Raw genomic sequence first — 25,247 nt, forward strand, 5'->3', positions numbered from 1 at the left:
CTAGTTGCAAGCCGTGTGGGCTTCTCCTTGTGGTGGCTTCTTTTTGCAGAGGAAGGGCTCCAGGCGGGCACAGGCTCCAGTAGTCGCTGCACGTGGGCTCAGCAGTTGCAGCTTGTAAACTCTAGAGCACAGGGTCAATAGTTGTGGCCCACAGGCGTAGTTGCTTCGCAGGATGTGGGATCTTCCCCAAACAGGGATTGAACCCATGTCTCTTGCATTGGCAGGTGGATTCTTTACCCATGAGCCACCAAAAACCCCCCAGAGTAAGCTATTATAAAGATGTGGTAGTCAACAGCAGCTATGTCTCATGGGAGAAACCAGACAGCAATGGGATTGAGGTTGCATTAACTTGTCAAGAGGGCAGAATTGAAAGCCTCCAAGGTCAGCTCTCTTCTCCACACCTCTCTTTCCCAGATATTCAAAGGTTTTAGTATGCTGTTCTTAAGAGATAGCCCCAGATTCCTCAGCAGGATGCCTGGTCCAGAGACCTGCTCTGTCTAACCAGTGCCAGCACCGACAGGAGTAGCTGCTCACCCCCTGTGTACTCCCTGTGGGCCAGGCATGGTGCCGAGTGCCGATAGCCCCATCTTACAGATGAAGAAACTGAGGCTTGAGGATACTCAATAGCTGCCCAAGGTCACACATCTATTAGGTGGCAGAGCCAGTGCACCTAGTCATTTCTGGGTACTTTTCGTTGTTCAATCTGACTCTTTGTGATCCCATGGACTACAGCATACCAGGCTCCCCTGACCTCCACTATCTCCCGGAGTTTGCTCAAATTCGTGTCCACTGAGTTGGGAATGCTGTCTAACCATCTCTGGCTCTGCTGCCCCATTCTCCTTTTGTCTTTAATCCTTCCGAGCATCAGGGTCTTTTCCAATGAGTCAGTTCTTTCCATCAGGTGGCCAAAGTATTAGAGCTTCAGCATCAGTCCTTCCATTGAATATTCAGGGTTGATTTCCTTTAAGATTGACCGATTTGATATCCTTGCAGTCCAAGGAGGTATTAGATGGTCATTTTATAACTAAAAAAAAAAAAAGAAGAAGAAGAAAAAGAGATGTTAATGTTAAACAAAGCAAAACAGGATACGTAATGAAAGATGAATCATTTAGATGGCGACCCTGGATGAAGCATGCCCTCCTCCCTCTGAGAGGCTCCTCTGTCCATCACAAGACGTCCATGTGAGCCAGAGTCTGAGAACACATTCAAGGAATACATGCACTTTCCATTCCTTAACTCTTGGGATTTTTTCTGGTTGACCCAGCAAATTAAATTGCTTGCATTTCAAAAGAGAATAGTTTTTTTTTCCCATTTCTTTAAGCATCAGCATGTTATTCCAGTGTTAGCTTCTAGCCAACTCTGAATTTCAACAATATTATCCACTTTTGCAAAAAAAAAAAAAAGAATGTTAGAACTTCAAACTTGTAGAAAGCAGTTTGAGGATCTTTCCTTATCTGTTTGTTATTTTACTCTTATTAATTTATTATTTTTCTTATTGACTATATTTTTTTCTAGGGAAGAATCAGATTTTCTTGATTCTTTTTTCTTGAATATTTCTTGAATATATTTCTTTTTGTTGAATATATTTCTTGAATATTTCTTGAAAATTTTTCTTTTTTAGAAATTTCTAGCTAGAGGAGCAATTTTAAAATAAATTGCCATATACATTAAGTTTCTCATCAAAGAAATGAGGAGGTGATAAAGGGACGATACCTAACATATTCTTAATAGCTGGAGATAAACTAATTGTAGACATATTTTAGAACCATAAATGTATGGAATTGCATGATTTAAAGAACAGGAAAATTCACAACGGTTGACTTAAAATGCATGTGGCGTAATGATACTAAGACATGAGGAAAGAAGCCAAGTATGGAATGAAATTGGAAGAGAAACCTTCTCAAATTTAAGTTTTGGCAGGAGGAGGGGGGCCTTTGTGTGCCAGATTTTCACTGAGAGCTAATTATATTGATCACATTGTGAATTGCATAGAAAGGAATTTGTTGCTTCTGGTACCTTAGATACACAGGTGACTGAACTTTTTTTTTTTTTTTTTTAAGTATAAGCATTCCTTTTGATAAAGATTACCTCATTAGAATGTAGTCAACAGAACCTTTAAAGCTATGCTCTTTGAATGGTATCAAGAAGAATGAGGAATTATAAATATTTTTTTAGGAAAATAATATTAAAACAGAAAGGATAGGCCATAATCAGTGATGCCAATAAATTGAATGAAATTCCTGGCTTTTATTTTTGTAGTTGTCTGTAATTTCACTTAAAATACACTAGTGTGTCTAACACAAGCTGGTGTGGCTTCAAACAAGGAAGGCCATGGCTGCAGAGATATCCCTTATTTCATTGCTAGAGGGTGCTCTTGTAAAGAAAATCTCATCGCACAAGCGCTGCTGAGAATCTCGCCCAACCTGGTGATGTCAGCGTCACCATGGAGATCTCATTCCAGTGAGGGGAAGTGGATTCCACAGTCCTGCTTTGGAAATGTGTAAATAGCAGATGCTTTTATTGCCTTTGTTTGAATCCTTGCCCTTGCAGAGCAATTCAAACCGGAAGCTCAGAGGAGAGGAAGTCCATATTTTCTTCATTTTTTTTTTTTCCCTTCCACAAGCTTGGTCCCCTGTGATGAGAGTGCATGATGGCAAGTTAATGGGAAAGATATAATTTCAGATTTCACGTAAAGAATGTCAGAAACTGAATATGTTTTCCTTGACTCAAAGAAATAATTCCAACTTGCTTTAATAATTTTATTAGGTAACTTTTCATTGTACACTATAGGATAACTAAGTGGTTTTATCAGCTGTAATTTATAATACGTGAATGCAAGGGTATATGTTTCTATGCATTTGAATAGTCTTGTTTTCCTGAAACTTGGCAGGTAAAAGCCTGCCTTTGAATTCTGACTGACCTAGTTTCCAGTTCCTATTGATCTTCTGTTTAATCTAGCTAAGTTTTTCTAAATCTGTTAAGTATGGATACTGTGGGTGTGGTCAGTTGCTCAGTCGTGTCCAACTCTGTGGTCCCATGGACTGTAGCCCGCCAGGCTCCTCTGTCCATGGGATTTCCCAGGCAAGAATACTGGAGTGGGTTGCCACTTCCTACTCCAGGGGCTCTTCCCAACCCAGAGATCTAACCCAAGTCTCTTGTGTCTCCTGCATTAGCAGGCAGGTTCTTTACCACGAGAGCCACCTGGGAAGCCCGGGAGGGATATTAATAGCATCTAAACTGTTAGCTGCTCAGTCATGTCCGACTCTTTGCAGCCTCATGAACGGTAGCCCGCCAGGCTCCTCTGTTCAGGGGATTTCCCAAGCAAGAATACTGGAGTGGGTTGCCATTTCTTTCTCCAAATAGCATCTAACTATTGTCTCATAGTCTGTCTCCATAGCTGAGGGGCTTAAATGTAATAATGTATATTGAATATTAAGTGTAATAATGTATATAGAAAGGTTCTTGTTGCTCTGTCTCACACACACACACACACATCTTTTATTATATCTTCATCACATAACTACTATGGTAAAACATAGAACCATTAGAGAAACTGATAAGAGAATTTAGGTAACTGGTCCAAGTCTACAGTCAAGTCAAAGTCACTCAGTCATGTCCGACTCTTGAGTCCCCATGGACTGCAGCCCACAAGGTTCCTCTGTCCATGGGATTCTCCAGGCAAGGAATACTGGAGTGGGTTGCCATTTCCTTCTATCTGTGCCCAGAATCTACGTATCATGACCTGCATTCAAAGGCTTTTTCCAGCATATCTGGCAATTACAATCATCCATCTTTTTTGAGATATGGATATGGTATTATGCTAATCATCCCCAGGGATAAACTCAGATGCAATAAAGTGTTTTAATTTGGGATTGGATTTTCCACCTGATGTGAAGAGCTGACTCATGGGGTCAGGCTCTGATGCTGGGAAAGATTGAGGGCAGGAGGAGAAGGGGGCAACAGAGGATGAGATGGTTGGATGGCATCACGGACTCAATGGACATGGTCGATTTTGAGTGAACTCTGGGAGATAGAGAAGGACAGGGAAGCCTGGTGTGCTACAATCCATGGGATCGCAAAGAGTCAGACACAACTTAGCAACCGAACAACATATATTCTTATAATAACCAAAACATTAGGTAAGAACTGAAAATTGATTGATGGCACCTTGTGCCATAAACTGATTACCTCCTTTGTGAATTGCATACAATATGCATATGATGCCTTTTCTAATAGAGGGGTATTTTGACAAAGGACACTTTTCTCAGAGGAATACACATCTCCGGCTCCCACAGAACTAAAATTTGGCCCCAAGATTCCCTGATTAAGACAGTGGTTCACAGAACTATATATTCATGTGGTCGCAGGTGAGCATATTTGCAGGTGACTTTCACAGCATCATTTCAGTGGAAACCTGGGGCGTGAACCCAACTTGTTGTGAGCATCTGCAGCCGGCTTTGTATCAGCTCCCTGATGCTAATTCAAAGTGTGCTTCGTGGGACTTCCCTGACAGTCCAGTGGCTAAGACTCCGGGCTCCCAAGATCCCACCTGGCCCAACTAAAAAGATCCCGCGTGCCACAGCTACAGATCCCACCTGTCGCAACGAAGACCTTAAGTAAATATATATTTTTAAAAGTGTGCTTTGCCCCAAAACGATTGACGCATAGGACCCCCTAGACCCAAAGTGAGAAGGGGCACCCATATGCTACCTTTGACCCAAATCTACTTTTACAATAGAAGCCTGTTGTGCCCGGGAGCTATCTGTTGCATTTAAAATTTTTATTTATTTGTTTATATTAGCTATGCATTTGATTTGTGCTTATTTGGAAGGAAAACTGTATTTGGGCTAATAAAAATAGCTAAAATGTATTGAGGGTTTATCCTCTTCTGAGTCGCAGTCAAATTCTTAAACAACCAAAACAATAAATGGAGGCATGAAGAGATGAACGTCTGAGGGGTGGAGCTGAGTTAACACAGAACCCTGGGCTTTTACGACCGGGCTGCAGAATTGCACTCAGGGAGGCACCATCTCTGCCTGGAGTTTAGGATCTTTAGAAACAGGGGTTTCCTGACTTGCTCAGGTCAGTGGTCATGGCAGGGCAGGAGCCACACCCCAGCCACCTGCCTCCAGACCTGTGACAAACTGCTGGAAGACGCTGCAGGTTCCTCTCTGCTGAATTTCTGATTCACTGCAGTGTGTTAGGAATTCCTTGGAGTGCCAGTCTGTTCTAAGCGCGGAAATGAAGAGGTGAATGCTGAAGGCAGTCCTGTCCTCAAGGCCTCGCACAGTGGTGCCCAGAGAACGCTTATGGGGTGATGACTAGGGGTTCAGAGCAGGGGTGAGTCACTTTGGGTTGGAGTGTAGAGAGAAGGTAAGGCTTAGATCTTCAACAGAGGCTTGAGTCGTAGAAGGGGTTTGAGTAGTCAAAGAGTTAGTAGAAGGGGATACCTAATGGGGAAAAAAATTGTTCCAAAGCCACACACACATAAGATAGATGAAGTCCTTTCCAAGGAGAATAAGTAAAGCATATAAATTGGAACATGTTTCCTGTTAGAGCATAGTACTTTAATTAATCCATCCATCTATCCATCCAACCATTCATCTATCCATCCATCTGTCCACCCACCTGTTGTCCATCCATCCCTCCATCCATCCATCCCTCCATCCATCCATATCAACACTTATTGAGTATCAGGCAGCATCTCATGGCTGAAGCTACCATGAACTTGAAAGCTGGGTTCGGAGCAGATTTTGAGGATTCTGGAATGCCATGCTTAAAGATGAACTTCAATGTGATGATAAGTCATAGGTGTTTGTGTGAGCCATGGAGAGAGAGACTGAAAGTTTAGTAAGAAGAAGAAGATTAAGAGAATTAAGTAGGATCAGTGGGAGAGAAAGGAGGTGGGAGTGAGCAAAACCATGGTCTACAGGTAGGAGGCTAAGCTGTAGACTGAGGTGGTGATGGGGGTGCTGAGGAGGGGCAAGGAAGGCCTGGGTTTGGGAGACGGTGCTGAGGCAGCATCTGTGGCCATGGAGATCACGGAGATAGACGAGCACTGACTGTACCACCTCTTCTGGAGGCAGGAGTGATGGTGAACAGGGACAGGCTGGACTTTCTTTTCTCAAATGTCATCTCTCTGCCTTTGCATCTTTCTTGGACCCAGTCTTGATGGATGCTTCCAATACCTGATACCTGTTGACCAGAGATTTCACAGAAGAGAAGGTCAACTGTCACTGTCTCTTTCTAGCAAGGAATGTTGTTGTTGTTTTAATCCATAAATGGAACTTGTTTCTCAAAGCTGATTACCACACTGACTTTTGAGAACCTCAGACTTAAGAAGGAATAACATTGCATAGATGTATCAAATCAGATCATTACACAGGGTATTGGTTTTACATTTCTCTATCTTTTCTAATCCGTTGATGTCAGAAAATACTATAATGCCTAAAGGAAAAATCTCCAAGTATATTGGCCTAGAAAAAAGGGTTATAAATCTTCCTCTGTTATCCTCTATTGTTAGATGGGATAGAATACATTTGTAGCTACCTCCAGCTTAATGATCTAGAGTGAGAGCACAGACAATCAAAGTGCATCAGTTCAGTTCAGTCGCTCAGTCGTGTCCGACTCTTTGCGACCCCATGAATCACAGCACGCCAGTCCTCCCTGTCCATCACCATCTCCCGGAGTTCACTCAAACTCATGTCCATCGAGTCAGTGATGCCATCCAGCCATCTCATCCTCTGTCGACCCCTTTTCCTCCTGCCCCCAATCCCTCCCAGCATCAGACTCTTTTCCAATAAGTCAACTCTTCACATGAGGTGGCCAAAGTACTGGACTTTCAGCTTTAGCATCATTCCTTCCAAAGAACACCCAGGGCTGATCTCCTTTAGAATGGATTGGTTGGATCTCCTTGCAGTCCAAGGGACTCTCAAGAATCTTCTCCAACACCACAGTTCAAAAGCATCAATTCTTCAGCGCTCAGCTTTCTTCACAGTCCAACTCTCACATCCATACATGACCACTGGAAAAACCATAGCCTTGACTAGACGGATCTTTGTTGGCAAAGTAATGTCTCTGCTTTTCAATATGCTATCTAGGTTGGTCATAACTTTTCTTCCAAGGAGTAAGCGTCTTTTAATTTGATGGCTGCAGTCACCATCTGCAGTGATTTGGGAGCCCAAAAAATAAAGTCTGACACTGTTTCCCCATCTATTTCCCATGAAGTGATGGGACCAGATGCCATGATCTTCGTTTTCTGAATGTTGAGCTTTAAGCCAACTTTTTCACTCTCCACTTTCACTTTCATCAAAAGGTTTTTTAGTTCCTCTTCACTTTCTGCCATAAGGGTGGTGTCATCTGCATATCTGAGGTTATTGATATTTCTCCTCGCAATCTTGATTCCAGCTTGTGCTTCTTCCAGCCCAGCGTTTCTCATGATGTACTCTGCATAGAAGTTAAATAAGCAGGGTGACAATATACAGCCTTGACGTACTCCTTTTCCTATTTGGAACCAGTCTGTTGTTCCATGTCCAGTTCTAACTGTTGCTTCCTGGCCTGCATACAGGTTTCTCAAGAGGCAGGTCAGGTGGCCTGGTATTCCCATCTCTTTCAGAATTTTCCACAGTTTATTGTGATCCACACAGTCAAAGGCTCTGGCATAGTCAATAAAGCAGAAATAGATGTTTTTCTGGACCTCTCTTGCTTTTTCCATGATCCAGCGGATGTTGGCAATTTGATCTCTGGTTCCTCTGCCTTTTCTAAAACCAGCTTGAACATCAGGAAGTTCACGGTTCACATATTGCTGAAGCCTGGCTTGGAGAATTTTGAGCATTACTTTACTAGCGTGTGAGATGAGTACAATTGTGCGGTAGTTTGAGCATTCTTTGGCATTGCCTTTCTTTGGGATTGGAATGAAAACTGACTTTTTCCAGTCCTGTGGCCACTGCTGAGTTTTCCAAATTTGCTGGCATATTGAGTGCAGCACTTTCACAGCATCATCTTTCAGGATTTGGAATAGCTCAACTGGAATTCCATCACCTCCACTAGCTTTGTTCGTAGTGATGCTTTCTAAGGCCCACTTGACTTCACATTCCAGGATGTCTGGCTCTAGGTGAGTGATCACACCATCATGATTATCTGGGTCATGAAGATCTTTTTTGTACAGTTCTTCTGTGTATTCTTGCCACCTCTTCTTAATCTCTTCTGCTTCTGTTAGGTCCATACCATTTCTGTCCTTTATCGAGCCCATCTTTGCATGAAATGTTCCCTTGGTAGCTCTAGTTTTCTTGAAGAGAGTCTTTCCCATTCTGTTGTTTTCCTCTATTTCTTTGCATTGATTGCTGAGGAAGGCTTTCGTATCTCTTCTTGCTATTCTTTGGAACTCTGCATTCAGATGCTTATATCTTTCCTTTTCTCCTTTGCTTTTCACTTCTCTTCTTTTCACAGCTATTTGTAAGGCCTCCCCAGACAGCCATTTTGCTTTTTTGCATTTCGTTTCCACAGGGATGGTCTTGATCCCTGTCTCCTGTACATAGATTATCCTAAATCCATCTTTATTGTAACCTTGTGTTTAAGCCTCCTTTGCTATCAACTTTTTTACCAAGGCTTCTAACAGGGAGTAGTTTTCTAAGTTTGAACTTGATCTACTGACCCTACCCACCTTCTCTGGGTGGGAGTTTTGTAAGCAGGGAAATGGATAAATGATGCCAGAGCAGAGAGCATAGAGAACATCACGGTTTCTGACAGTTGAACAAGTTCTTTGATTTCACTCACTGAAGATTGAGAGGTAAATGGATACATGTTGCTTGGCATTGAAAGGACTTCTCCCTGCCTTCTTTGTGTGTGTGTGCTGAGTGATGACAGTTACTTTTCTGTAGCCATCACTGTGTGCCTTTTATGTTCTTGGAGTCCTGGAGTTGGAAACGACATCGAAAGTTCATCATGTTTCAGTTCCCACTTGGAACAGAATTCTACCTAAACCATCCAGCTTGTGTCGTTGTCGCTCTCTTCTCTGAGTCTCCGGCTAGGAGGATGGTCATCCGGATATGATGGATGGGAGTTGGCTGGCAACCTGCTTATAACATGGTATAGTTTTGATAGTTATTTGTTCACTTATCAGTGGCATAAAGTAGCCACTGGTAGATAGAGGTGATCTGGTTGGCCAACTGATGTTCTCAAATGTAAATGATGGCAATATGTGGGCATTTTTTTTTCCTTTTGGAAAACAGTATTTTTCAACCATTGGAGCTTTGTCATCATAATATTTGGCACACAGCCTGGCACAGAGTAGGTCCAGCTTAAATGTTTGAATGAATTTAAAATTCTCTTCACTTAACAGCCGTCAGCATAGTACCAAAGGGAACCCATACAGTAAGAGAGCATACCGTTCTGGTGAGGAGAGTTCCAGAATCAAGTAAGTCTGGGAAAGACTGTATTTTTGTATCCTCTTTGGCATTGCCATGTACTTAGAACATTTGGATCTTCCCTGTGACTCAGACGGTAAAGCGTCTGCCTACAAACACGGGAGACCTGGGTTCAATCCCTGGGTCGGGAAGATATCCTGGAGAAGGAAATGGCAACCCACTCCAGTATTCTTGCCTGGAAAATCCCATGGACGGAGGAGCCTGGTTAGGCTACAGTCCATGGGGTCGCAAAGAGTCGGATACGACTGAGCGACTTTACTCACTCACTCACTAGCACATTAAGGGTCTTGAGAAGATCAGAAAGAAACAAACCCAGGTGGCACTAGTGGTAAGTCACCTGCCAGTGCAGGAGACGTAAGAGATGTGGGTTCCATCCTCGGGTCGAGAAGAACCCCTGGAAAAGGGAATGAAAACCCACTTCAGTATTCTTGCCTGGAGAATCCCATGGACAGAGGAGCCTGGCAGGCTATACAGTCCATGGGGTCGCAAAGAGTCAAACATGACTGAAGTGACACAGCACGAAATAAAGAAATCTGTTTATATTGGAGAAGTATTTTCCAAATCTCTTTGGCCATAGGACCCTTTGGGGCACAAATTCTATTAATCATTCTCACTTTAGGAAGTACTGCTTTTTAGGGTTAATTGTTCACATTTTTGCCTGAATAAGACATGGTTTTCCATTCTTACTCATTTTTATATGCCTGTGTGCTGTATGCTAATGCACAGATAGTCGGCACAGTGTGGACCTATGCGAGTAAAATGACAGCGGCCTGGGCGGGGTTGGTTGTGACGACTCCCGCGATGGTCAGGACAGCTGGGGTCGAGGTGCTGGGGTGCTGTGTCATGAAGATACAAATGAAGAGAGTCATGGTTGGAATCTGACAGAAGGGAATGGAACAGAGAGCGGGTTCTCAGGTCAGAAGGCCTGTTATTAACCCAAGTAGACGATCAAAGCTTCTGAGTGGTGAAGACCTTCCGTTCATCTTCCTGGATGGTTACAGTGTCCCTCTTAAGTCACCTGTGTTTTCAAGCTTTTGGAGACAGAATAAGCACTGACCACCATGAATGTCCCTCACTCACACTTAACACTTACTATCAAACTGTGAGAGAAGTATCCTCCTGAAGACCTCAGCCGAGTGGTTTATTTGTGGGGATTTTTGTGTTGTTGTTTAATTTTTATAGGAGCACAGCTGCTTTACAGTGCTGTGTTAGTTTCCGCTGTACAGCGAAGTGAATCAGCTATGTGTGTTTGTGTGCGTCTCTTTGCGACCCCCGTGGACTGTAGCCCTCCAGGCTCCTCTGTCCATGGAATTTTCCTGGCCAGAATCCTGGAGTGGGCTGCCATTTCCTTCTCCAGAATCAGCTATATGTATGTCTATTCCCCACCCCCCACCTTTTCAGACTCCCGTTCCATTTAGGTCACCACAGAGCACCGAGTAGAGCTCCCTGTGCTATGCAGTAGGTTCTCATTAGTTATCTACTTTATACGTAGTAACAATAGTGTACATATGTCAATCTCAATCTCCTAATTCACCTCCCTTCCCCATTTGGCATCCATATGTTTGTTCTTTACATCTGTATCTCTGTTTCTGCTTTGCAAATAGGTTCATCCGTACCATTTTTCTAGACTCCACATGTATGTGTTAATATATGGTATTTGTTTTTCTCTTTCTGACTTCACTCTGTCCAAGTAGTTGTTTGGGAATGACGGATTGTCGGAGAAAAACTATCTGATGCCTCCACAGCATTGCATCTGGGGCTCTGAACGACGCTATCCTTCCCCACCTTACTTCTGTAAGCGCTCAAGCATCTTTGACTTGTCAGGGTCACGTTATGGGAACTGACAAGGAGCAGAACCCCAGAACCCCAGTGGTGCTCTGCGGATGAAGTACCAGTACGTAAGGGAAGGGGTTCACAGGAAACATAGACCAAAAACATCTCCCACATCAGACACAGGAAGGCTTGTCTCTAATCCTCAAATAGCCAAGGGAAAATGCAATAAATAAATACAAAAGTCTATTTCACACAGCTCTGAATGGTGCCTTCAAGTGACCACTTTACCATCTGCTCCAAGTGGTAAAAAAAAAAATTGAAAATAGATAGAAATCAGAAGCATTTCCGGTGCCTTCTACTGGCATTATACATACTGTGAACAACAACAGCAAAAATATTACACTGCACATCCACATATTGAGAGAGAGAGCAGTAAGCTCGGGATTATTCATCTGGACTACATTTACTTGAAAAGCAGCATTTAGCTTTCAAAGTTCATGTTGGAGAAGTTGAATAAAATATCAAAAGGTTGTTTAAAACTTTCCCTTTATGTGACCACAAGCTAGGGAACCATGGGAGTGTTAAAGTTCAGCTTAGCTTGAGATGAGGGATACAGTTGCTTTGTCTCTGTAGCTAAATCTCCGAAATAACTGACTTTTTCTATTATTCCTTTTATGAAGGGTACCATTTTTGTTTTAGATAGAGGTAGAAGCGATCTTGGGCTTCCTAGGTGGCTCAGTGGTAAAAGAAGTCTCCTGCCAATGCAGAAGACACAGATTTGATCCCTGGGTCAGAACGATCCCCTGGAGGAGGAAATGGCAATCCACCCCAGTATTCTTGCCTGGGGAACCCCATGGACATAGGAGCCTGGCAGGCTACAGCCCATGGGGTCACAAAGAGTCAGGCACGACTTAGCACAGCCCAGACGTGGTCTAAAGGAGATTGTTCTATTCCTGTTAGGGTACAAATATTTTTCTCTAGTTGTTGCCCCAGCGACCATCATCATGTAACTATGGCATCAGTTACTAGAAAACACTTTTGTTGCTAAAACCATACGCTGACTTTTACTGCTCTCCAGGATGGTTACAGTCAGAGGAGTGAAGGAGCGCTCCTTTTCTACAAGTTGCTGCATCCAGTCTGTTGTGAAAATAAAGGGCTCTTACCTCCTAGCCTATTGATATGTCAAGTCATAAATGTGACAGTTACCGGTTCTATGTACTTTTTCCCGCCTTCCTGCACCACTGAAACGGAACATGTTTCTTACTAGTAACAGATGCTGAAAAACCTCCCTTTGAAATTCCTCCGGAGGAGCGGCCCTGTTGATTCCATTAGCTGGGAAGTGGCTGTATGCAGATGTCCACTGGCGGGATGCTTTGCTGTAATTGCTGTTCTGCTGACCCCTTGCTGAGTGCCACGCTTTTCTCTTGTAGGTGATGTGCCTTCAGGACTTTTTTGGTGACGATGACATTTTTATTGCATGTGGACCGGAGAAGTTCCGTTACCAGGATGATTTCTTGCTAGATGAAAGTGGTAAGGAAACAAAAAAAAAAAGTTCAAAACCAGGGGAAATTTGAGGCAGCTTTCCAAAATGAGCTGCACTCGGGCCAAGATTATGTCAACTCGAAAGCTACCAAATCAGTTTCAGATCCTCAGCCAACATGGCTTTTCCATATCTCGAATTTCTTTGATTTTTTTATAATATAGAAAACAGATGAAATGATCATTGGAAAGGTTAAATCATTTAGAAGAGTAAATTACCAGTGGCTAATTTATAACCATTTTGTTAACTACATGGTGTTCTATAGAAAAATCATGGTGCCGATGTCTACATTTTTAATTACATATTTATATCAAAACTCATAGTTGAAAGATGTGTTATTGTGAAGTTATTGAGCATGTGTCTAGACTCAGCTTTCACATGGCCTCCTTTCTCTTGTAGGTCCTGAGAAAGATGGTCTTGTGTCCTTTTCCTTTAAATACTTCAGAATTTGTGTGTCATTAGGATCTGTGAAGGATCAGAAAAGAGCATCCTTCAGTTGAAAATGAAATGTGATTTTTTTTTCCAATTGATAGAGAAGGAACCATTGATAAAGAGGGAAAGAAACATCTTAGGAAATGCATGTGAAAGGTTGTAACTTCAAGAATGATGTTTTCTGATACCATAAATCATCTCAGAATCTTAACAGCATCACAGGGAAGACAGTTGCCCTGAACAGAGAGACCTTTCCTAAGTCATATGACTTCTGATTTAATTAGGAACATAGTACATATTTATTGTTAATTCAAATTGTTGCTTCTTGGAAGTACTTTTTGAAGTGATAATGAATTTCTTGCTTAGATAAATGCAGATAAATTAATGAGCTTTTGACCAAGTGGGTGGGAAATACTGGAGCTCCAAATATGGCTGATGTACGTTCACATAGAATGTCTATATTATATGCATATCAGGTACATGCATTTAAACACACTAGTTATTTCATCATTTTAAAATGACTTCAGGTGTATAGGGAGGGATAAGAATAAGAGAGGTTGCCCCTTTTTCGTTAAAACTTTAAATGCCTAATAAAAGTTTTTGTAGCTCTATTACTTGAAGAGATTTAAGTTATTGATGTTTTGGTTGAAAAGGCTGGAAGAGTGGTTTGGCACCTCTTTCCCTCTAAATAAGTTTTCTCTAAATACTTTGCGTCTTTATCTCTGATAGACTCTCCTTGGAGACAAAAATTGATGCAAATCTATCACTCATGTAAAGTCCAGGGGCAGGCTCTCCCAGCCCACCCCTTTTTCAAATGAGACAGCTTAGCTGTTGTGCAAAAGAAGTGAAGGTTAGAAGTCAGGCAGAAGAGCCAACAGCACAGCTTTGAAAAGAATAAACTGCCTTGATTTCCAATTTAAAGAAAATAGCTGTTTCTGATGGGACGGACGGAGAGACCAGATGCATTCTGAAATGAAAGTTTGAGTCTGCTGCTTTGATAACAGAAAAGCAGCCTGTCAGACTTGAACTGGAATCCAGCTCGGTTTCAAATCAGCAGAGCTGGCCTGGGCTTCTGCCGCCCTCCATGTCCCCCTCGGGGCTTCTCCCTCACCTTGCCTCTCTTGGCGTGGCCTTGGGGCTGGGCTTTCGCCCTTGACAGTGTCCTCTCAACCCAGGTGGCTTCAGCCTACTTGTGTTCATCCGCTGTGATGGGCAGGCCGGCTTTCTGAAACGTAGAACAGCAAAATCCCCGTGATTTCCCTGTAGAAACCTTTCTCATGGATAAGAATGCATATATATACACGCACACTCATGCACACGCATGCATGCACACGCAGGAGTCAGGGGATGTTGCCCATGATGTGTGGCTTGGCCCCGTGATGGACTGCTTCAGACTAAAACTTTAGTGACAAAGGGAGAACTGCACATCCTTTCCTGGGATGAATATACCCCGAGCGTTTCTTGGTGTGAAGTACATCTGCTGAGTAACCGTGTACTCCCCCATATCCTCCGGGAAGCACGTGGCTTGGGGGTAGGGGTAGAGATGAAGTCTAAATTGAGATTTTTTTTTTTTACTTCCTGGCATGAACCTACCCCGAGACTAAATTCACACGTTGACAACTGCAGTTTCCCTGTCGCTTGTACAGCATGTTCTGGCGCTAATGTATTAACATTTGAATCTTTTTTTTTTTTTTAAGTGCTCTGAGCATGATTTGCTGCAGCTTATCTGTACTTGCTAAACGATATTTGCACGTCGAGGCTTCCTTTGGCCTCTTCCGTAGGGGATTCCTGAAAGGAGGGGCAACGGGGAACAGGGGAGCCAGCAATGACTGAATTAATATTGGTGCAGAGGCTTTGCTTGATTTAATGGCACCAAGAAGTGAGCTTTTGCCACAAGGCAGCACTTTTATTTTGTCTCTCGAAATTAAGCTAGCTTGCAGTGAGTTCAGGATTAGCAACGATACCTCCCCTAATGACTGCTGGGAAAGCTCCTGGAGACGGCTCTTAAGGTCTTTCCAGTGAGACATTGTGACTTTATAGATGTTTATTTCACGGGACTACAGTGAAGCCAGATCAATATTAGAAACTGCGAGGGGGCTTTCTTCCTCCCCCGTTTTCACGGAAAAAAAAAATACCTTCCTTCTTCCAGCTCCAAATGTAACCATTTTAGCAATATCGTCATCAATCACTGGCTTCTTAGCGCCTTCTACTGTGGTGGATGAAGGACTATATATAGAGACACAGGCCAGGGGATCCTTCCTCAGTCGTGGCTTGCGGTCTGATTTAGAAATGATGAAACAGAGTCAAGGGAAATGCCAAATTGGAGACAGGAAGCTTGACACAGTTTCGCTTGTATGTTGATGATAAACTGATGGATTTATACTTTGCTGCCCTTAAAAGGTGAGAGGATTTTGTTGAGAAATGCCTGCCTCTACCCAGGAGGGTAAAGCAACTCCGTGGTGAGAAGCCTGTCTCAGGATGTCACCTTCTGTCCACCCCTCAAAGCCAACACCCCCCCAGAGTCGCTTGGCCAGTTTCCTCACCTGCCTACTTCACCCCTGCCAGGCCTGACACCTGCTCAGGAGTTCAAACCTCACTCATCCTTTTTTAAAAAATTAAATTTAATATTTTTATTGAAATGAGTTGATTTACAATGTTGTGTTAATTTCTGCTGTACAGCAAACTGATTTGGTGTTACACACACACACACATATATGTGTATGCGTGTGTGTGTGTGTATATACACACACATACATTCCTTTTTATATTCTTTTCCATTATGGTTTATTTCAGGATTCGGGATACTGAATACACGTTGCTGTGCTATACCATGGGACCTTGTTTATCCATTCTGCATATACTGGATTTGTCTGCTAACCCCACGCTCCCAGTCCATCCCTCGCCTTCTCCCCTCTCCCCTTGGCAACCCCAGGTCTGCTTTCTGTCTGTGAGCCTGTTTTGTAGATGAGCGCATCTGTGTCCTATTTTAAATTCCACGTATAAGTGGTGTCATATGGTATTTGCCTTTCTCTTTCTGCTCATCCTCTCTGTTTACCAGTTCCCCTGTGCCCTTGATTCCTTAATGTTAATAGGCATTAATGTTAATTCCTTAGTGTTAATAGGCATGACTTCAGACTTACATATTTTTGTTTGAAAGTGAAGTGAAGTCGCTCAGTTGTGTCTGACTCTTTGCGACCCCGTGGACAGTAGCCTACCAGGCTCTGCCGTCCATAGGATTTTCCAGGCAAGAATACTGGAGTGGGCTGCCATTTCCTTCTCCAGGGGAATCTTCCCAACCCAGGGATTGAACCCGGGTCTCCTGCATTGCAGACAGACACTTTACCGTCTGAGCCACCAGGGAAGTATTTTTGTTGTCTATCTGTCTCCTAAGGTTGCTGTAACAAAGAATCCTGTCTCTGGGGAACGCTGGTCCAGGTTTCTCCTGCAGTAGATAGACCCATCTAGAGTATAGTCTTCTTCCTGGGTGTGTGATTTGAGAAGGGACGTTTCCTCAGCTTTCTCTTGTGGACCCTATGGTATCAGGTACCCAGGACCCTCTTGATACATGTTCCCAGAAATATGCCATCCTGACCTTGGAAACAAGGACTCAGGTCCTGAATGAGATGCAGCAGAAGCTACATCAGGCACGAGGCACCACAGGGTCCTCATTGCTTTCCCCAGCTCTGGGTGATGAGAAAGTCGGGTTAGAACCCAGCATAATGGAAGCAGTACTGGGACAGGGTTAGGAGACAAAGGTCTGGCCCAAGCTTGGTGTCCTGCTTGCTGTGTGGTCTCTACATCTCCAAGCCTGCTTTCCATTCTGTAAAACACCTTTCCCCCCTTCCCTGGGTTGTAATGGACCTCAAATGAGATAATAAATGTCAAAGCACGTTCAAAACTGTGTTCCTTATTACTTAGTGAATGATGTTAGTGAATGACACCTCGGCTGAAATATACCTCCTGGTGGACTGCAGCTGGACTCAGCCACGTAGCTGCATTGGCAGGGCTTAATTGGAGGCAGATGTCATTCAGATTTGCTGCCGGGGCACTTTAGAACAAAAAAGTGACTATCGATTGCTTTTTTCCCCCACTCTTAACTTTTATTCCTGTGGTGGAGGTGGGAGGAGATGCAGCGACCTTTGAAGATACCCACCCTTTTCTGGAGGGAATCTCTGGAAGATTAAACCAAATGACATTTAGACCCAGTCAGATTTCTAAAACTGATGATGTTCAGGAAGTCCCAGCCCTTAGGTCCACGTTGATTTGGGTTAGAGGGATTTTAATGGATCTGCTGCTTTGTCCTGGGGCTGGTGATGCCAAGAAAGATCACAAGAAACAGTCCCCAAGGTCACTGGGGACACCAGAAAGACACTTAGTGTCTGGATTGCCCAGACCTCCTTACAAAATGGCTTTTGAGCTACTGCCAGCAAAAGTCACTCATTCTTTCATGAGGAGCCCACCAGGCTCCTCTGTCCATGGGGATTCTCCAGGCAGGAATATTGGAGTGGGTTGTGATGTTGTCCTCCAGGGGATCTTCCCAACCCAGGGACGGGCCTCCTGCATTGCAGGCAGATTCTTTACTATCTGAGCCACCAGGGAAGCCCATTCTTTCATACATCCATTCATTTATTCAGTAAGCTGAGCTAACTTACCATGTGCCAGGCAGTGCACTAGACACAAATAATTGTAGACAGTAACACTTCCATGAAATAGGACCCTCCTATGACTTTTAATATTGCTTATGTCTGAAGCTGTCAAAGGATCTTGGCTGCTGAACTTTGACTCAAAATATTACTTTTTGCTTGTATATTTTATCTCTTTGGAGTAATATTGTGGCAAAATATCTGACGGGTCACAACAGACTGACAATTCTTTATAGGTTTAAATTTTAATTGGATGATGTGGCCAGTTTAAATGAAATCCGTGAGCAGATTTATTTCAGATGTGTGGTACCGATGCTGGAATACTTGATAGGTTCAATAGATTTTGATGTTAGGAATGTACAGTTCTTATTTTAAAAAAAAATAACGGTAGTGGTGAATAATTGCCAAGTTTCTGTGACCTTTTCTTTTTGAATAGAAAATCGAGTATGCATTTTTATGAATTCTAAACAGAAAGCCCATTGGCTTACATGCTTTGCTCTTGTAAGTTCCCCATTGCATCTTAGCTGTAGAAAAATTAAAGGGGTTCTGGAGACTTCCTCCTCCATGGCTACATTTTAGCTCATGTGTAAATATAAAGTTCCCCAGAACATAGTGATATTTTCTAATTTAATTCGCTGCCAAGCTATGGAGACCTATAGATACTTTGGAGACATGAAGAGACGCATTATACTTTGGAGACAGAATCTAACTGGAGTACCAGCTAGTTCCTTTTCTATGAAAAGATGATTTTTCTCCTTAGGAAAGAAAGACATTGTATTAATATAACACATCTTTTCTTTATGTTTTCTCTTCCAGTCCTCATGGGCTTCTTTTTCTTATATTCGGTAACAGTGACACCTGAATTGTTCACATGAAAAAACCTACAAAATATAACATTGAGAATGAATCATATACATGAGGTGTCTTGGAAACCATGGATTTACAGTCCCTCCTGACAGCACCGCAACAGTTGTTCATCTGTCCCCAACCAAAACACTCTGTTTCGGCAACTTAGACCTTTATAAGAAGGCCAGCTCCACTTCCCACTAGTGCTGCTTTTAAATAAGTTTTTTCTTATATTGAAAATATAAGAAATTTTCAATAAATAAATAAATATTTATTTAAATATTTAAATCTAAATAAATCTCTCTGACCTGTTCACAGTGGTCCTAATTCTGCCCTCCAGAGTAGTAAAACCCACCCACTGCCTTCATTCTTAGAAGATGAACTTTCCTCGTAGACCACCAGGATGATCAAAACCAGTTCACAGTAAACTATTTTGTTTCCTTGTCCTTCTAGATCAAAATGTCCCTGAACATTCATTCATTTTCTCCCCTCCTCCCATCTTTCAAAGGAAGAAGAGTCTTTCTTTGGCAGTGATAATGTTCTTGACTTTGTCTTCTCTCTCATTTGTGACCTTGCCTTTTCATCATTCCCTTCCTGTTGTTCCTGAACATTTGTTGTTTCACCTCGGTTTTATAATCTCTTTCTTCTCAACTCATGACCATGCTTCAGTTTCTCCTGTCCTAAAGGGGCTTTCTGTCTCTGCCAAACAGCTTTAAAAATACTGTCCTTGAAACCTCCATCGCCTCATCCTGACTCACTTTGTATACCTTTGGGTAAATGGTATGCAAAAAAACACAAGTTTTTTTTTTTTTAATTTACAAAATTGTCCTCCACTATCTTTTAAATTTGAATGATGGTTAAAGTTCTTCTTTTGTCACTGAATGACACTTGGGAAAATCTCTCAAGACTTTTATGTTCCTTTGGGACTTCCATGGTGGTTCAGTAGTTTAGCCTCTGAGCTTCCAGTTCCATGGGTGCTGGTTCAATCCCTGGTCCATCGCCTCATCCTAATTCACTTTTTATACCTTTGGGTAAATGATATGCTGAAAACACAAAAGTTTGTTTTTTTTTAAATTTACAAAATTGTCCTCCACTATTGCTTCCAGTGCAAGGGATGCAGGTTTGATTCCTGGTCAGGGAATTAAAATCCCACGTGCCTTGCAGTGAAAAAAACAAAACATAAAACAGAAGGAATGTTATAACACATTCAATTAAGACTTTAAAAATGATCCAGTCAAAAAAAAAATCTAAAAAAAAAAAGACTTTTCTGTTCTTTCCTAAGATAGTAAAAAGTGTTACGAACTCTTTTAGCTACAAATCATCATCTCAATTCAGAAGTGGAAACATGTAGTCCTATGTAGTAGTCACTCCAAATTGGAATGGTTTTCCTTATGGATCCAGGGACCAATGTAGTGAGTTCTTTCTCTGCAGGAAAAAAAAAAAAGTGGGATTGATACCTTCTCTCCTCTTTGCTCGCCACCTGTGTGCTATTGATCCTTCAGGGTCGGAGTAGGGAAGGGGACCGTGGAGCTGGAGGATGAGGAGCAGGTGGCGGGTCCTCATGACTGTGCTGCAGTGGCCCAGCCTCTCTGGGCATGAGAGCAGGTGTTCAGCGAAGTCTCTGTGAGTATGTGCATCGGTTCCTCAGGGACTCTCACTGGGAACATTCAGCTCTTCTTCGACGTGGTCAGTTCAGTTTCTTCCAGTTTTGGCTACCTCTCCCTCAGTCCTTGTGTTCCAAAGCTGTGCTTGTTGGCCTCAGATGATCCTCTTGAGAAGAATGTAAATTATCTTCATGCCAGCTCACTCCCTCAGATCTGTCTCTGCACTCATATGTCTTTTGCCCCAACCACAGGCCACGCATTGCCAGCGAATCTCCTTTACTCTGCTGCCAGAGGTTCTCGGAAGAAAAACCAGACACTCAAACACCAGTCTGTTATCTCCCTCCATCCATGGATGACACTGACTGAGCTTTTCAGATCTCCCAGGGGAGCCCCAGCTGGGATGAGAGGGAGCATCTTCCCTCCTTTGGGGTTCAGAGGCTCACAGCACAGCTCTTTCTAAAGAGATTCATCTCAGAAATCCCCTTTCTCTCTAATGAATTAAGCCTCTTATACCTTTGAAAGTGGGTAAGAAGACTTAAGGCCGGCAATCATTTCTTTGCATCTACGTGGACCTTTCTAGAAGCTTATCTGTCTCACAATTCACTGTGTATCTGATACACATCCCTTTGGAGTTTGGATGAAAATCTCATTTCCCTTAACATAATAGTTTCACTGAACAAGGATGATCGTCACATCACTATATCCCATGTTCTCCATGTTTTTCCTTCCTGACTCCTTGGAGGTATTTGTTTTGTCTTTATTTTTTTTATTGGAGTATAATTGCTTTACAATTTTGTGTTGACTTCTGCTGTAGACAAAGTGAATCAGCAATGCCTCCACAGGTACTCCCTCCCTCTGAGACCACCCCCACCCTCCCCACCCATCTAGGTCATCACAGAGCAGTTCCCTGCGCTACACAGCAGATTCCCGAGAGCTATTTACATTACCCATGGTAGGTAGTGTATTTATGTCAAACCTAACCTCTTAACTCATCCCACACTTCCCTTCCCCACTGCCCCCCACCAGCCCAGCTCCTGTATCCATGCATCCATTCTCTACATCTGTGTCTCTACAAAGAGGTAGAGATGAACACAGTTCCAGAGCAGGAATAGAGACACATTGGACATTTGGTGATGCCCCTCATCCTTCGTGGTCTGTCCTGATCTTCTGCCCACTTCCTTGACTCTTCCTAAGCTTCTTTTAAGTTTATTCTTCTGTCATATATCCCCTCATAATTGTTTCCTAAGATTCATTCCTCAACTCTTTTTTCTATTTAATTGCTGTCTGTTCCTAGCCAAATTCATCTACCTTAATGGTTTCAGCAGTGATGGTTATGGTAGACAGTGACGGTGACAAATGGCAACCAGATGGTATGCAATAAGCAGAGCCTTTGAAGTATGTATAATTTTCCCAATTTAACAATTAAGGAAATTAAGGCTTTGATGATAAGCAATTTGTCCAAGGCCACACAGCTAGTTAGTGTGGAAGGCAGAGTTCAAACCCAAGTTCGTTTATGTTTGACAACACATGCTTCATCTTTAAGTGTACCTCCTCTCAAATCTACATCTCTAACCCTGACTCCTCTCATGAGCTCCTGAACCATATTTCCAACTTTCTCTCATGAACTGCTTTCTGATTTTTCCGTAGCCACCTGAAATTCAACACAGCCCACAGCTGAACTTACCATCTTCTTAGTCAACTTTGTTCTCCTTCTGTGTTTCCCATTCCAGTGCCTGGCTTCAGCCTTCTCCTTAACCCCAAGGTTGTCGCCATGGAGCTATCTTCTGTTGTCTGCTCACCTTCACTCCTCCCATCCGACAGTTTATTCTCTTGATTTCCATCGTCACTGCCTTTATCTTGGGTTACTTTCTCATAATCTCTTGCTTAGACTTATAAGGATTCTTCACTTTGCTTTCCTGACTCCAGCTATGTTTGCACACAGATTGATTCTCCTAAATTCCCTTGACAAGCCTTCCACTGCCCAGGTCCTCCTTGGCATTCAGTTCTGGTCCTCCCATGCAGTAGGTCAGCTTCGTTTTGTCTTTGTAGAGCGTTCTCATTGCTTTCCTCTTCCCGTGTCTTCCAGCCACAGTACTGCTCGCTGGTCTCCCCAAGTGAAGTGAAAGTGAAAGTCGTTCAGTTGTGTCCGACTCTTTGCAACCCCATGGACTGCAGCCTACCAGGCTCCTCAGTCCGTGGAATTTTCCAGGCAAGAGTACTAGAGTGGGTTGCCATTTCCTTCTCCAGGAGATCTTCCCAACCCTGGGGATCAAACCTGGGTCTCCCGCACTGCAGGCAGATGCTTTACCATCTGAGCCACCAGGAGGTCCCGGTCTCCGCAAAGACTCCTTTATTTTCTGCATCTCTGCCTTTGCTCATACTGTCCCATCCACCGGGAATGTTCTTCTTCCCTTTCTCCTGTGTCACCCAAAACCCAACTCCCTTCTGTCCTTTGAGGTTTCATTCAAAAGTGGCCTTTGGCATGTGGAACTCCGCTCAGTGTTATGTGGCAGCCTGGATGGGGGGGTAGTCTGGGGGAGGATGGATGCATGTGTATGTGCGGCTGAGTCCCTTCCCTGTTCACCTGAAAATACCACAACATTGTTAATTGGCTATTTGTGGTTGTAGTCTAGTGGCTAAGTCGTGTCTGACTCTTTGCAACCTCATGGACTGCAGCGCCCGAGGCTTCCCTGTCCGTCACTGTCTCCTGTAGTTTGCTCATGTTCATTGAGGTGGTGATGACTATACCCCAATACAAAATAAAAAGTTCAGTGTTAGAAAAAAAAGAGTGGCCTTTGTGGTAAAACCTCCCCCGTCTACTTGGTTTCAATCACTAATTTCTCATTCTTTTTATCCATCTTTATCTTATTTCATTCTCAGAAAACTTCTTGCCATGTGGCCCTACAGTGTCATTAACAGCAGATAAGAAACTGTTCAAAATCACATACTTACTAGGTAATAAAGCTGGAATAAAAGCCGGGGACCCCAGACTCCTCATTTCATCTTACTTAGCTGCAAGTGCCTCCAGGCTGGTCCTGTATGTCATGAATCTCTGTAACACAGCACCTAGTGCAGTGCCCTGAATATGGTGAGTGCCCAAGAAATGTTAGTCACTCAGTTGTGTCCAACTCCTGTGCGACACAACGTATCGTAGCCTACCAGGCTCCTCCGCCCGTGGGGATTCTCCAGGCAAGAAAACTGGAGTGGGTAGCTTTTCCCTTCTCCGGGGATGGTTGAATCCGTGTAGGAGTCTGCTCCGCCTGTAAACGCTTCAGATACTTAAGGGCTAAGGCCCATTGCTGCCGCTGCTGCTGCTAAGTCGCTTCAGTCGTGTCCGACTCTGTGCGACCCCATAGACGGCAGCCCATCAGGCTCCCCTGTCTCTGGGATTCTCAAGGCAAGAACACTGGAGTGAGTTGCCATTTCCTTCTCCAGTGCACGAAAGTGAAGAGTGAAAGTGAAGTCACTCAGTCGTGTCCAACTCTTAGTGACCCCATGGACTACAGCCCACCAGGCTCCTCAGTCCGTGGAATTTTCCAGGCAAGAGTACTAGAGTGGGTTGCCATTTCCTTCTCCAGGGGATCTTCCCAACCCCGGGGATCAAACCTGGGTCTCCCACACTGCAGGCAGACGCTTTACCGTCTGAGCCACCAGGAGGCCCTGATCTCCCCAAAGACTCCCTTATTTTCTGCATCTCTGCCTTTGCTCATACTGTCCCATCCACTGGGAATGTTCTTCTTCCATTTGTCCTGTGTCACCCAAAACCCAACTCCCTTCTGTCCTTTGAGGTTTCATTCAAAAGTGGCCTTTGGCAAGTGGGGTGCCATTGCCTTCTCTGCTGAGGCCCATTACTTCCCCCCAATTTTTATCCAGGTTTCTTAGGCAAAGCTTTCTTAAGACCACCCTACTATCCTGGTGACTTTCTCTGGGTACTTTGTGGCCAGCAATATCCTCCTTAAAATAAACCCAGCACTGAATTCTATACTCCTTGGGGGCTTCGAACAGTATAGAGAATATGAACTTACTTAATAAAGGCATCCAGCTTGTTCACATCCAGCCTCAGAGTGATGATGACCTCTTTAAACTATTGCCCAACAACGTGGGTTCATGCTCAGCCTGTGGCCTGCTGAATTCCCTGGAGCTTCCAATAGTGATATCAAGTCAGGTTCTCCTTTAAGTGCATATTTGAACCTCCACCCAGGACTTTCATTGTTTTCATGCCAGCCAACATCTTATTAATGTTAGCCAATAATTCTGGCCATTTAAGAGCTTTCAACATCCGAATTCTGCCAGTGGATAAGTAATGACAGAGAATAGAGTTGAAATGAGGTCTGCCTGGTTTGCTGGCCCCTTCTCCTTCCAACTGAGTTCTGCTGCTAGGGGCCTGTCTAGCTGAAGACCGGCAGTAGCATAGCTGCCTGCAAGCTGTCAGACAAAAAGAAAAAGGTATGCACGATACTGGATGCTTGGGGCTGGTGCACTGGGACGACCCAGAGGGATGGTATGGGGAGGGAGGAGGGAGGAGGGTTCAGGATGGGGAACACATGTATACCTGTGGTGGATTCATTTCGATATTTGGCAAAACCAATACAATATTGTAAAGTTTAAAAATAAAATAAAATTTAAAAAATAAAAATAAAACCCTTAAAAAAAAAAAGAAAAAGGTATGAAAGGCTGTAATAAACTTCATATGTTCCTCGTGGGTGACAGTGGCAGATCAGCCTCAAATTCAGTGTCCAGCTTTGGTTGGGTCATTCTCTTCCTACATCTGGGTGACAGTCCTGCAGAGGAGGACAGCATGTCCTTTTGTCCCCTGCCCTGGACCCACACATGTCCCTAGTACAGGGGGGCACAGTTTGAACTTCCTTCTTAACATAGGTCCATAGGGAATATGCCAGAGAAGGCAATGGCACCCCACTCCAGTACTCTTGCCTGGAAAATCCCATGGACGGAGGAGCCTGGTAGGCTGCAGTCCATGGGGTCG

The 25,247-nt window shown here is 43.5% G+C and overlaps 1 protein-coding gene across 4 annotated transcripts in view; it reads left to right on the forward strand.

Annotated features, from left to right (window-relative positions):
* Window positions 1-25,247, forward strand: part of DCLK1 (doublecortin like kinase 1) — a 354,905-nt gene that overhangs the window by 180,801 nt on the left and 148,857 nt on the right. For all 4 annotated transcript variants that reach the window (XM_027557412.1, XM_027557410.1, XM_027557408.1 and 1 more), the window contains one exon: window positions 12,629-12,728. In XM_027557412.1, the coding sequence (XP_027413213.1) occupies window positions 12,629-12,728 (100 nt within the window). The remainder of the gene's footprint in view (window positions 1-12,628; window positions 12,729-25,247) is intronic.

Source organism: Bos indicus x Bos taurus, chromosome 12 (assembly GCF_003369695.1).
Source record: "Bos indicus x Bos taurus breed Angus x Brahman F1 hybrid chromosome 12, Bos_hybrid_MaternalHap_v2.0, whole genome shotgun sequence".
Lineage (NCBI taxonomy): Eukaryota > Metazoa > Chordata > Mammalia > Artiodactyla > Bovidae > Bos > Bos indicus x Bos taurus.